Here is a 13,142-nt window from a genome sequence, read left to right as displayed (position 1 = left end):
AGTTAAAAATCAAAGTAAATAACTTATTTTGTACGAAGGAAAATATTTATTCTGGTATATATTAAGTAGACTGGAAGAAAAGAAGCTCTGTAATATAAGAAGGAAAACTAGGTGAAAATCTTTAAAAGATTCTTGGTAGATCCGTAAAAGATTCTATGATTTTGAATATGTCAAGTAGACGTTTTCGTTAAAATTTCCCCAAAAAGTAGTCAATTTAAGACCTAGTAGTTCAACAGTGACGTTCGAGTATTTTATATTTTGTAGTAGTAGAAAGCACGATAAGACTTTGAAGAAAGGGAGTTGCAGTCAACGTAACTTGATTAACCAACTAGATTCAAATAAAATATGATAGCATTAGAACCTGAGTGTGTAGAAACTAAGCTAATCAAAATAAGTAACGAAAAACTCAACTATTTGGAAGCATACGTTTACACATAATCACATAATAGAGTCGGATAAAGTCACTCTCTTAAAGATCAATATTGTCTGTAACGAGAGACAGACCATCAAATGTTTTATTCGATTAACATCCAAGATGTACACTAGTATTACGTAAGTAAAAAATTTTAAATATTTAAAAAATTTAACGACCAGTAAAAGTGGAGTAGGAAGTTTTAGGATTACGTGAACTTAGTTGTAAAAGTGTGCGACTAACTATCTAAAGTTAAGTCAGTATAAACTTAAATAAACAACAGTTGGGCAAAAAAATAATAAATTTAACTCCCTTATAAAAATAACTACGATTTGACAAAATGTTGATTTTAGTATATTTTGAATCATTAATGATACGTTCGAGTGCTATAGGACAGTGAGCAGGAGGACCAGAAGATTGGTAAAATTATTAAGAAGTTGGAAATAAAGTCTTTATGACCAACCTGACTTTCAACAAGCATTGCCATATCCATGAACATATCATGTAACTCCTTAATACTCTTTTCGAGTTTCATAATGTCTTGATGTCGAGCTTCAATATCTGCCAGAGACTGTTTTGCTTGTTGAGTATCCGTCATGATCTGAAACAGTGGGTAAAAAAATGAGAATCAAAAACAGACTTTATGGAAAATCGAAAAGGGTCAACAAAGTAGTTTTATTTGAAAAGATACATATCAAAGAGATAATCAGTAAATGAGACTCTAAGTCAGAAAGAAAGACAAAACGAAAACATATCCATAAATCTGAATTAAGAAATCAATCCTAATGGGTAAATAAATACTTCTTAAGGATAAACTAAACGAACCAGGCAAATGAATCATTCACTAATCACAGTTTAATTTATTATCTAACGTGCACAGGAGTGGATGTTGCAGTAATGGCATATGTGATTGTTGGGAACCAGTCATCTACACATATATGCATCCGATTCAAGTTGCCATACCTCATTAGCACAACAAGATGAACACCAAACTTGCATTCATAACTACGACTATTTTCAGGAGGATGTCGGATTTGTGCTAAACTTACAAATGAAGAATAACCTATACCCTTATTAGGTAACCTCCGACATTTACCTCTGATTCACTTTTGTGAAAATAAATGAAATAGAAAACGTGTTTTCTCTTATTCTTTAGATCTAATTAATCACTTGTTTCTTACAGCTACCAAATCCAGAGTATGCTGCTTCATATAAGTGGGGTGACAACTTCCACATATTGATTATAGTAATATCCCTGAAGAAAGGAATGAGTCTCAGAACTAAAACCAGGATACGCGGACTAAACAACTTTTTTATTTATCTGAATTATTGATTTCCTTAGACTGGATTTATTCTTAACCTTCACATTTAAAATGGTAATCTGCAAGGGGTTATTTAAATGGTCGGCAACAAATAACCATTAAAAACCATCGTTTATGAATGTAAGCTGTTACTCGTGAGTGTTGACGATGACTACCTACGAGTTAAGGATACAGAGTTAAACAATATCATAGTTGGACATATGATAAAAAGCGAAGTGCACGTTCTCACTAATAGCGGTCAGTAAAAATGTAGATTATACTTATTAAAGACCATAAGAATGACTAATCTAACTGGAAAATAATTGTGAAACATACTGATAATATCGACAAAACCAGATCAACGAATCGACATCACTGATCCTACTATTCAACCAATAACATAAATGTGCAGAATGAATGTTGGAGGTTGAGCTTTACTTCATTTGTTACAATAAAAAATTCTAAGTTTTCATACATATGGGCTTTATCCAAGCAAACATAAATAATATGTGCATTGGCATAAACGTCCATCGGTCATTTACTTGGTATTTTATCGCTTATGGTCATTGTATAAACTTCTTATCGGTTTATGCATTAGTTTCATTTAAACATTGAAGTGATCTGCACCTATCAAGATGAGCTTTAATAAGTGACTAATTTAGCTGCCGAAACAGGCTAACGTCCCTCCTTACGTTTGGTTGAGTTATTAACTGCGGCTAATGATGTCATTACACCAGACTCGGAATAAAAATCATCCTCTTCTTCGATCAATTGCCTAGCTAATTTTGTACAAATGTATCCTCGGTATTTACATCATTAAGACGGAATAGATGACGTTTTTTATTTTTATTTTCTAATGTTTGGTGAGATCCAGACATCTATTTCTTTGTATAAAGCAATGTGTTGAAACACATATGTGTCTTAAAACGACCAACAATCAGTCAGTCAGTAACAACGCGGAACTTCGTACGTACGTACATCAGTTCGAGTTGCTATATCACATTAGCACAGAGATGTAGTGGTCGATTCAAATCCCGTAGTGGTAGAGGTAGTAAGAGTACAAGCAGTAATCGGGAAGATTAGGGTTTGGAGATGTTATTTAAAGAGTATAATCCAGTGAAATAAATTTAGGAAGAGAAAAAAGAGACAAGGAGGAATCAGGAGATTAAAATTTGGGAGAACACAAAGAGTGTATGCACCTGCGCCATTGCAAACGATTTTGAGCCATGTCATTCAGGGTCTCTAACCATCGGTTGCTATCATCTCGCGGTCCCCAACCAGGTAGTCTACACCTACCAACATGACTCAGTCCACTTGTCAGTGACTTCATGGATTTGTGGTATGTTTTGGTCTGGCCGTCCCTAGCTTCCTCTTCCAACCTACTCCTACACCATAAAACATCGCTCGTCGGGGCAGTTGGTGGTGGGGCAGACGTAACACGTCACAGCCACCTCAAATGACGAAGTTTTGCTACTTCATCAATTGATTTGCCATCCTTACCTAGTACCCGTTTCCAAACAACTGCATCACTTAGTCGGTGGTCCCAGGATATACGAACAATGTTTCGAAGACACCTATGATCGAATACTAGTAACCTACGAATATCCTCTACTCTTACTGGCCACGTTTCACTGCCATAAAGTAGGACGGAACCAACTGCTGCGCAGTAAACACGTCGTTTGCTTGATAGACGGATATCTCGCCTACGCCATAAATGACGCAAGTTGGCAAAAGCTAGTCGAGCCTTCTGTATCCATGCTGTGATTTCGTCACACACCAGACCACAAGGGCTGATGAGACTTCCAAGATAAGTGAAGCAGTCGACACGCTCAACTACTTCACTCCCTATCATTAGTTCGGGTGTCGATGCAATCCAATCCTGAAGCAACATTTTACATTTCGAGGGGGAGAATCGCATCCCGAACATGTTTGCATTGTTGCTTAGAGTGGTCAGAAGACTCTGCATTTTGTCAGCGTCTTCACCAAATAGAACTATGTCATCAGCATATTCTAAGTCAACAAGTGAACCTCCCGGTAGAAGTTCAACCCCTGGAAATCTAGACGAGGAAAGTGTTATCTCTAAAAGTACGTCAATGACAAAGTTAAACAAGAAACGACCAACAATGTCAAACTGACTTTTTTCAGAGGACGCTATGTGATATTTTTGTGACTGCAAGTATGTTGGTGTAGGTCGTCAGGATGAACAAAACCTTCGAGCCTGGGGTCGTTATTCATTGTAATACAACTGACTGACATCGTCACTATTTGGTGAAATGTCAAAAGCTCCACCTAGGCGGCTCTATACAAAACTTACATTATCTACTAAGATGTTAAAGTTAACCACTACAAAGACTACATATCAGCACCTAGGGTGGCATAAATTACGCATCTTTTGGTACAACTTATATTTTATTTCATATGGACTAGTCAGTGGAAAAAAAAAAGATTTTTGCAAGTTTTGTACACTTTTATTAAATTGGATAGCATGTAGCCAAATTTTACTGAAATCTAGTGCATAAGTATGTATTTGGCCCACATTTTATAAAGAGCAGTTCTATTTGACAACACAGAGGAATAGTTGAGTCAATCCCGAATCGACAGACGACCTTACATTAAAACTCGAAGGCATACCTCTTCAGATTAGTAACTAGTGAGTTTGCTAATCATCCTTATTGCAAACATTAGAAAGTGTGAGCGTGAACCTCTGAGATCAATCTCCCCTCTTTATTACTGATTTTTCAGTTGATTTAAGTCTGTTATAACAGGTACATAAAAAAGCCCACAAATTTACCCAATTAAATGATGACCTATATGTTGTAATAAGATTTTTTGGGACAATATGTCATCCAAATTATCTTTTAACAGTGAGTCAAGTGAGGGAATTACTTCAGTAAATTATACACTTATCTTCAGGCAAAACTTTTTATTTCTAACAACCAATAATAACTCACGTTACTTGAACAGTGAGCATTAAGTGCAGTTCAGAAACTTATAATGCTGTTTTAAAGAATCACTTTGAAGTCACGCCCTTTGTCAGATGACATCGGTTACCTAATTCCGATCTACAGATGACTGAGAACTGTTTGCTTTTTGTATGAGAAATAATTTGTTTGTTTATATGATACGGAACGAAAATGCTGGAAAATTAGGTTCTTCAATCTGTATTTAGAAGTCACTTAATTATTGACTACTTAGTGTGATTATTTTTCAACATCAAATAAAACTAATGAGGTTATTGAGCCACTTTTAATATTTTTTACGATATAAATCCAAGCGAAAGCCCCCGATAATACTGGTAATGATTGTACAACAGAACATCTGTTGGGGTGATGTCGGAATAATAACACATTAACCGAATTAATGAGTATTTCACAGAATTAGCTTTACTATCGGATCAAGAATAAATCAACAATTTTTACTTTTGATAAAAACTTAAATACGCTCCCCAATTTTGCCATCGCAAAGTTGTTCTTAATGACTATTTTACTCCGGAAAACACAAGTACATACTTATAATATGCACAACCAAACAGAGATAGTACCACATTAAAAGAAGTTCTAAATTTGATAGTACTACTTTATTTATAATATTTATGTTTCAGAGTGGTGTTTATAATAAAAAGCAATTTCAGTGGATTCAGTCAAAGTTTCGTACATATTATGCGCAAAATGATAGCGATGAGATATTAAACCGTACACGCAAAAAATCCCAGCCATAAATTTTATGAAGGGCACATCTATACATAATTTTCCGTCAGTTGACTGGCAAATATTGATTTAACTATGAAATCAGCACGTCACCTCAGTATCCTCTTGTTTAATTCTTTAGTTCTCGAAGGACTTTACACGTACCGTTCGCTAGTAACCTTAACTGGTACATAAAGCGATGTATTAGTATAGAACAAAAAATCCCGAAGTTCGGTATTACGGTAAGAATTTCATAATTGAAATGATTCCATGACAATTAATACGACAGAAAACTACTAGCAGTATCAAGGATCTTAACTAAAGAAATAAATATTTAAGTCTGTGGAGCGATAACATATTGATTAAGACACTCAATATTTGAGTACTGAATTGTCAATTTGAACTCGGTTTTACTTCTGTTAAACCATCCAGGAATCGTACTTGACTACCGAGTCGCACTATTTATCATCTCTAGAACATTTTGAACGATAGTCAGAAGCCTTAGAATAGCAGAAATGAATACCGAACACAGAGGGTTAGAGACTTTGAATGACATGGCTAAAATCGTTTAAGATGGCGCAAGTGCATCCATTCTTTGGTTTCCCCCAGATTCTGAGATTCTAAATTCGTCATAACTTTCGTTAGTTTTTAATTCACGAACATATATTTTTCTTTAGTGGTTGCGCACTGCTGAGGAGTCCCACAATAGGGAGAGACGGCCGTCCAGTGCTTCCAAGCTTTACATGGTGGCTGTTATATCCCCATAAGAATAATGAATGGTAACTTTTGAGATCCATTTATACTATAAGTATATTTTCATTGTATAATTGTTAAATGACTAGTGTTCATATTCGTGTTCCTCTTATCATAAGCTTTGTTTTGGCCTATGAACTATTATCATACGATTTACCATTCTTGAGTTATGCCCTATCTATCAATTACTATCTCCCTTATTCACAACCATATTTGACTGCCTTGTACAAATGTTGTTTCCTATTTTATGGTATGATGTGGTCTATCTGGTTGGTTTATAAACCCAGTATTTTTGAAATACATGATTCATATCGCAGAGGCTGAGGTTGGTGTTCTAGACTCAACTGGCTGGGCTAGGCAGGAAGCAAGACCGATAAGTACTCTAGACTGCTCGTAAGGGTTTTATGCGTGATTGATTCAATCGATAATTCACTGCTCTCTAATTGGTGGTATCATCCCGTTATATGTTATCAGGGCACACAGGCCACAAGTTATAACAGTGGCCTAGCTTCAATTGGCTCATGATCTCAACCTCTAAAATTACTATAATATCTACAAAACCCCTTCTGATATAATTTCTCTTGATCTTTAGCTTCAATGTCTAATTTTCCTTATTGCTACGGAGACTACTACTATTGTTCTGGGGTTTCGCCTGACAATTTCATCTCTCTATGCTAACAGGGTATGGCAACTTGAACTAGTGTAAATACATACCAGGTCCTACGTTGTGACTGACCGACTGGCTGCCCAAACAGAGCTTAAGACGCAATGAATACGTGGAGCATAATCGCTTGATATGAAACGTAGTTCGAAAGTTGTCGGTGATCACTGAAGATATGCAAAGTCACACGTTAAGTCTCGTAAAATGTTATTGAGAACTTAACTATCCTTAAACATGAAAAATTATTCTCAAAAACGTTTCTTATCTTAGCGCTTTACTTTACTATAAAAGAGTTCATCTATACTGACAATTGACCCACTAGATATCAGCTTTAGTAAAAAAAAACTGCATGTGATTGTGGAAAGTTTAGGAATTACTAAAACGACTGTCGATTATTATCAAAATGGGTTGGTAGGATTAAAAAATTTGAGAAATATAGAGTAATCAGTATAATGTTTGACAATTAAAGGGACTGGTAATATAAGTACATATATCATTTCTATAAAGTGGGTCAGAATAATAAAGTTTGGTTATAAACTAAATTCGAACAAACTAACTTCTTGTGTAAAAATGGCAGGATTTCCAGATTCTAACATATCCTCCAATTCTTCATTAGAAATCTTTCTCTCAGCTAAAATGAAAAGTTACTCCCCATTAAAAAAACTAAAGTACAAACTGTGTAAAACAAAAAATTGCTTTATTTAGTCTATATATATATATATATATATATATATATATATATATATGTTCGCAACCACATATTAAAAACTAATTTGCAGTACTTCACTGGGATTCAATACACAACGGTGGTGCCTTCTTGAGTTTTGACAAGAAGTCCCTATATTTAGTTTATTATAATTCACGTAAAAATATGGGTTTAATAAATGTAACGACAAAAGACGTTGCATATAATTATCTCCGTTTTAGAACACCATAATTAGTTCTAAAGGTTGTGGCCGGAATGTAGAAGTGTGTTGATATAGGTAGCTACTCAAAAACTACCAACAGGTTTAATGTATAAAACGGCCTACTAAAAAGAAGTGAAACTTCAGTGTAACTGATGATCATGAAAACATATATATTAGTCGTTTCGTTTATAATTTGGAGTCAATGAGGACTAATCATATGAAACCATCTTAATGTGACTCAATAATCAAGTAGTTTTCGCACTTCTCCCTGAACATATTTTTGTTGTATGATGATACAATATCAGTTACGTGGAATGAACTAGGCAGAGCAAGATTCAAACACGTAACTAAAGGTTGGTAGTCAAATGATTCAACCACTAATCCTCCGCTTCAATTTAGGGACAAAAAGTTCGTTTCTAACTCATAAACTTTTGTTAGTTCTCTCAAAACGTAAAGGCAGTGTGTAATCAACGAAACTTCAATGCACGAGGATTTACTCAAAAGGGGATCATTAAATAACTGATGATAAACTCTCATGCATAGTTGAAATAAGGACTCAGGAGATAGTCGAGTGAATAAAAATGAGGAAGCAAATCTTTTAATGAGCTGTTCGGGTGCATGAATCAGATGTAAAGAAGGTATAGGAACTAAGGTTTCAGATAAGTTACGACGATCGGACTTTGGTCCTAAATGAACGGAATATGGTTTACGAAACAAGTGTTAGGTGACTGCATAGATCTTGTGAAACCTTGGGATACATGAGACAGAAAGATCATGTGAGACTGGTAGAAAGGCCCAATGCTAAGCTTACTTTAACTGTTGCTACAAAATGATTGTCAGTGTGACATTGAAGGAATAATCATTAGGACGGTCAGATATGTATGACGTAAGGGTTAGAATATACACCTAATAACTATTTCGTTGAAGGTGGATCTAGGGGTAACAAAATCAACCGCAGCAGATAACGAGAAAACAGATTAAATGAATGAAAAAACCAATACATGGAGTAATGAATTGTTTATTTTATTCTATTTGAACACATAAATATTGGTACAAGAGAGCGCCAATATATATGCGCCACACAATGAATTGTTTACAGTTGACGAGGCAATTGATAAGTATAATAGGACTACCAACATACCCGAGACTAGTTTTTTCGTCTACTAATCATACAAATGTTGAGGAGTATATCGTTTTACGTATGAAGTTCCGACCAATGAAACTAAGTGACGTAACTCGACAATCTTAAATGTGAGAAAAGATTAAGTCCAAATTTGCATTAAGTACTAATGTGTAACAGAAAAGAAAGACTAAATAGACTTGAAAATCCGTATAACATGTTAAGTACGAAGAGAACGTGTGGAATAAAGGATATTAGGATCATATATAGGGTGGAACAGCCAGAACATGCTTCTTCACAGGACATTATTGCTTGAGAATAAAAAAAGGAAACACTAACAAAATACCACATTATCTTTCTGAGTATTTCGAAAATAAAGCAAAAACAGAGATGGGCTGTCATCAAACAAAGAAAGAAACATTGAGTATAGTAAGCGTTGTCAGGATGCTAGTGCTATTAATCGAAAATGCAACTAGAAGGTATGAGGATTTTAAGGTTCGGTATTAACCTCTATCTACAGGAGCAAGAACAAACTATTTACATTTTTGAAGGCTAACGATATTCGTGCTTATAAAACGCATTCATATCAGGGATCTAAATTGTGGTCAGTCTGACATTAAATGACTAAACTGGTTCAGAAGTAATTTTAAACCAAGTTTAGTTGTACAATAAAATTAAGAATACTTTCACTCATTTGGTCAAAGCTACAAATGATGAAATCTTCAAAAGTTCGAGAAAATGATAGAAGCACGTGAGTGTAGTGAACTAAAGTCCATACACAGAATTTTAGTGCTTTAAAAATAAATAAACAAGCATGTTTGTATCGCAATGGACATGGACATAAGTATATAATATGAAACTAACCGATCTCCATTTGTCTTTTTATTCGGTTCTTGCAGGCGTCTCTGAAAGCAACTTGAGCTTTGTTATAGTCGGTCATAACTTCAATAAAGTTCCGAGAAATTGTGGAGTACTATAAACGATGAGCGAGGCACAGAACAACTACCTGAGTCTTTCTTATCCGTAAATCCGCTGATGTCCTGTCAGAGTTTTCATCATACTCGATGTTCATTTCCATTTCTGCAAATAACAGACAGTGAGATCACTTACGCTTTAGTTTCGCACGCACCTTGTGTGCGATTGTCTTAATTTCAGCCATAGCATCTTCTAGTTGAGCCTTCGTAGCTGCAACACAAAGACTATTAAAAAGTTAAAAACTACCTTCGTCTTGGTTAGGCGAAGAAAGTATGTCACTATGTTTATTTTTTACATTATCAACAAGAGATTGAACCCGTTCAATCAAGTTTCGAATTTCCTCGACTTGAGAGAAAAAATCATTCATGTACTGAGACCCATCAAGGGGCAAGGAAGTGTCGGGCAGGTCATTTGCATCTTCAGGTTGCGCCTGAGGGACATATAACAACTATGTTACACACTTACAGCCCGAAGAGCGCCTATTAAGTCTTTCGTCATTAAAAAGCGGCCGCCCTGAAAATAAATCTCCCGCGCTTATAAAAACAAAAATAACTCAGTCACTAAAAATATTTTCAGAACTTCTCCTTATGAAAAACTGAAGTTACAGGTAGTAAGATAGTGAGTTTAATTAAATATTATGAAGCGGCATTATTAATCACTGTGCCTCGTCGTTACTAAATTCTGATGGATATAATCTCTCAAGAAATATCAAATACTCCTCCTGTTACGTCTGCATACATATCAACATGTTTTCTACTAACAGTTGCAGTCGTAAGCATCTTTTTCAGTCGTTATTTTTACAACTTAGCAACTCAACTTAATTTCTCCTTTTCAATTATATTTCAATCCGTCTTTAATAGCGAATAACTTTCAGGTTTGTAATCTCGCGTATTTTTAATGGCCGTTTTTTTAGTTATGGAGGCTGGTGACATCGTTTTGCTTCTTCGGATCATTCAATTTTAGTTTTCTTTTCAATATCCTGTTTGCTTATCGATACTGTCGTATGTTGGAAGAAACGTGGTACAGTACGAAAACTGCTGACTTTGTCATGATGTTTCTGTTTTGTGGAACTCTCACGATAGTAGGGTGTCTTTCATTAAGTTTTTTTTCAGATAATCGCCTTGTTTGTTAACATGCTGTTTCTCAGTCATGTCTTGACAATGATGCTTGTTTACGTCTGGAGTAGAAGAAATCCATTAGTGAGGTTAAACATATTCGGGATAATAGAAGTAAATGCTCCATACCTCCCCTGGGTGTTTTTTGCATTTTCTTTCCTTCTTGGGAATAATATGATGGTTGATCTTATTGGTAAGGAGGTTTTCATCATTATTAACTGTTTAGGTATTTTTGTTGGTCATCTTTATTATTTCCTCGAAGATGTATATCCTAATCAAGTGAATGGATTTCGAATACTCCGTACGCCTGAATTTATGTAGGCCTGAATAATTAATGCTGACGTGTATTTTTCTAATACTAGGAAATATTTGTTTAATAGACGACAAATTAATCGTGCTTATGAGCCTCTCCCAGAAGTGGGAAGACCTGGTGGCTTTAATTGGAATGGTCAGGAGTAATCTCACCGTAATAACAAATAGTTTTCTAATTTATCTTTTTCTTATACCCCTGAGTATATGTTTTGGTTGTGTAAAGTTTCTTCTCTTGATTATTTACTTTGGCTTATTATTTTTATTGCATGGTTTTGCCAGTCTGTAAATGTTCATTAAGACTGCCTTACACTTTTGAGATTATCAAACCGCATTGTTGCTACTTTTTATAAACTTAAAACAATTACAGTAATGTTTTGAATTTTTCAAGAATAACAGTCAGTTATACGCAATGTATGTTTCAGCACATGTGCACATCAACTAAATTGTCACATCGCACCATTACAGCGAGGTGGAATTACCAAATCCAAGAGATTCTTTAGTGATGATATTAGTAATAATACAAACGATGAGGCATAGATCTGCTTTGAGAAAAAAAAGTGGATTAGCGTGATAAAGACATTGACAGACCTCTGGCTGTGTAGTGCGATCTTTTTCCGTTTAAAATGAATCTGATTCTTAACACAAATATTTATACACACAGCGAACGCAAGAATATGAATATTTTACCGTTTATTGTATAATTTTTGGCAAAAATAAGAGAAAATCGGCCGATACTGAAAAATCCTAAATGTATTTACTAAACTCTATATCTGCGAGCTTGACAGTATCAATAAAGCAGTGGCTTAGTAGTCAGGACATTGGACTTTTATCCTCTTGATCGTAATTCGAGTACAACTCCATCTACGTTAGTTTGGACAAGCATGTAATATCGTTAGCCCTCGCACAAAATTTGGCTGAAATTTGGATACAAAAACCTGAACTCCACATATGGTTGAGTTGTAGTACTCTCTCATCTTTCAAACAGAAGGAAAGATTTGTGTTTGATAAATAAAGATAGCTCTAAATATCTCAACGAGTGTATCACCACTTCTGTGACACAAATCACTTATTTATACTACGAAAAGTTACCAATATTAGTATTTAATTATGCTTCGTTACAATATGCTATAAATTAGAAACATTTCGGTTTGTACGTAATAATCAAAATGATATCACTCTCAAACTTAAAGCTATCTTAAGTTTAAGTTTGTATGTTTAGTTATTGAGAAAATATAAACGGTACACTTACAACTAAATAGAGGCCCACAAATGCCCTGGTACGGCCGACAGTAGGGAGAGTCCGCTCTCCTTCTCTAATGCCCTCACACGGCCACGCGTATACAGCCTCTGTCAAGGAAGTCCTACTCACCGCCTCGTAGCGGGGGTGTTGTTTACGAAAATGAGAGGACGAAAAGCGAATGTCCGGCGCTTTAACCGGGCCAGTGAACACGGTGAGTCCACCTAAGGGAGTTGAAAAACCCTGATTCCAAACCAATGGTGCACATAAGCTCCAGTATCCTGAAGGAACAAATGGCGTATGAACCAATTGTTGGTCACCGGATACCATGGGACTGCATCTCCTTACGATGCTCCACTGCCTTGTGGATCAGACCTTCAGGTTGAAGGCTCCGGGTGTGGCCTTCTAAGAAAACCACCTGCTTTTGTTTGAGCACCCGAGCAGTACCACAGCCCATATACAAATAGGATAGAATGACGACATTTACATAAAATACTATTCACGCTTCGATTAACAGTCAAACAATTTACATTATTTTTTACCACGTCAGTTATTCACTCTCTTTTCCCCTTTTAATGGAAAAGCAACACATTTATAAAGAAACAAACATAAGGTTGTTCAGTGATATGATTCATAAAAACTTGTCAATCTATGATTCATCT

At 35.4% G+C, this 13,142-nt stretch overlaps 2 protein-coding genes across 4 annotated transcripts in view; one reads left to right on the top strand and one right to left on the bottom strand.

Annotated features, from left to right (window-relative positions):
- Window positions 1–10,354, bottom strand: part of STX1A_1 (Syntaxin-1A) — a gene marked incomplete at its 5' end in the record, with an annotated part of 32,643 nt that extends 22,289 nt beyond the window's left edge. Inside the window, 6 exons of one of the 2 annotated variants that reach the window (XM_051214694.1) lie at window positions 876–1,013; window positions 7,371–7,444; window positions 9,706–9,814; window positions 9,848–10,026; window positions 10,063–10,246; window positions 10,282–10,354. In XM_051214694.1, the coding sequence (XP_051073597.1) occupies window positions 876–1,013; window positions 7,371–7,444; window positions 9,706–9,814; window positions 9,848–9,919 (393 nt within the window). Of the gene's footprint in view, window positions 1–875; window positions 1,014–3,454; window positions 7,313–7,370; window positions 7,445–9,705; window positions 9,815–9,847; window positions 10,027–10,062; window positions 10,247–10,281 lie in introns of those variants that run through there. The other variant, XM_051214695.1, reaches the window with a different exon arrangement.
- Window positions 10,355–10,362: 8 nt separating this feature from the next.
- On the top strand, window positions 10,363–11,607 carry DERL2_1 (Derlin-2). 2 transcript variants are annotated; one of them, XM_051214704.1, is made up of 7 exons: window positions 10,363–10,423; window positions 10,460–10,587; window positions 10,625–10,690; window positions 10,730–10,897; window positions 10,929–11,124; window positions 11,158–11,248; window positions 11,294–11,396. In XM_051214704.1, exons 2-7 carry the CDS (start codon window positions 10,501–10,503, stop codon window positions 11,388–11,390), a joined length of 705 nt encoding a protein of 234 aa, XP_051073596.1. In that variant the 5' UTR covers window positions 10,363–10,423; window positions 10,460–10,500; the 3' UTR covers window positions 11,391–11,396. The 2 variants fall into 2 exon arrangements, with proteins under 2 accessions (XP_051073596.1, XP_051073595.1); XM_051214705.1 differs by lacking the exon at window positions 10,363–10,423 and having other exon boundaries at window positions 10,625–11,124; window positions 11,294–11,607.
- Window positions 11,608–13,142: the final 1,535 nt, after the last annotated feature.

The sequence above is a fragment of the Schistosoma haematobium genome, chromosome 1, assembly GCF_000699445.3.
Source record: "Schistosoma haematobium chromosome 1, whole genome shotgun sequence".
Classification (NCBI taxonomy): Eukaryota; Metazoa; Platyhelminthes; class Trematoda; order Strigeidida; family Schistosomatidae; genus Schistosoma; species Schistosoma haematobium.
The sequence above is the reverse complement of the archived record's forward strand: the minus strand, read 5'-3'. Positions and strand labels throughout refer to the sequence as shown.

Excerpts from the sequence above, each read along its gene's own strand:
- DERL2_1 (XM_051214704.1), top strand. The coding sequence starts at position 10,501 with ATGGATATAATCTCTCAAGAAATATCAAATACTCCTCCTGTTACGTCT. Across the intron at positions 10,588-10,624 it reads TTCTACTAACAGTTGCAGTC|CAACTCAACTTAATTTCTCC; the intron begins GTAAGCATCTTT and ends TTTACAACTTAG. Across the intron at positions 11,125-11,157 it reads TATGATGGTTGATCTTATTG|GTATTTTTGTTGGTCATCTT; the intron begins GTAAGGAGGTTT and ends TTAACTGTTTAG.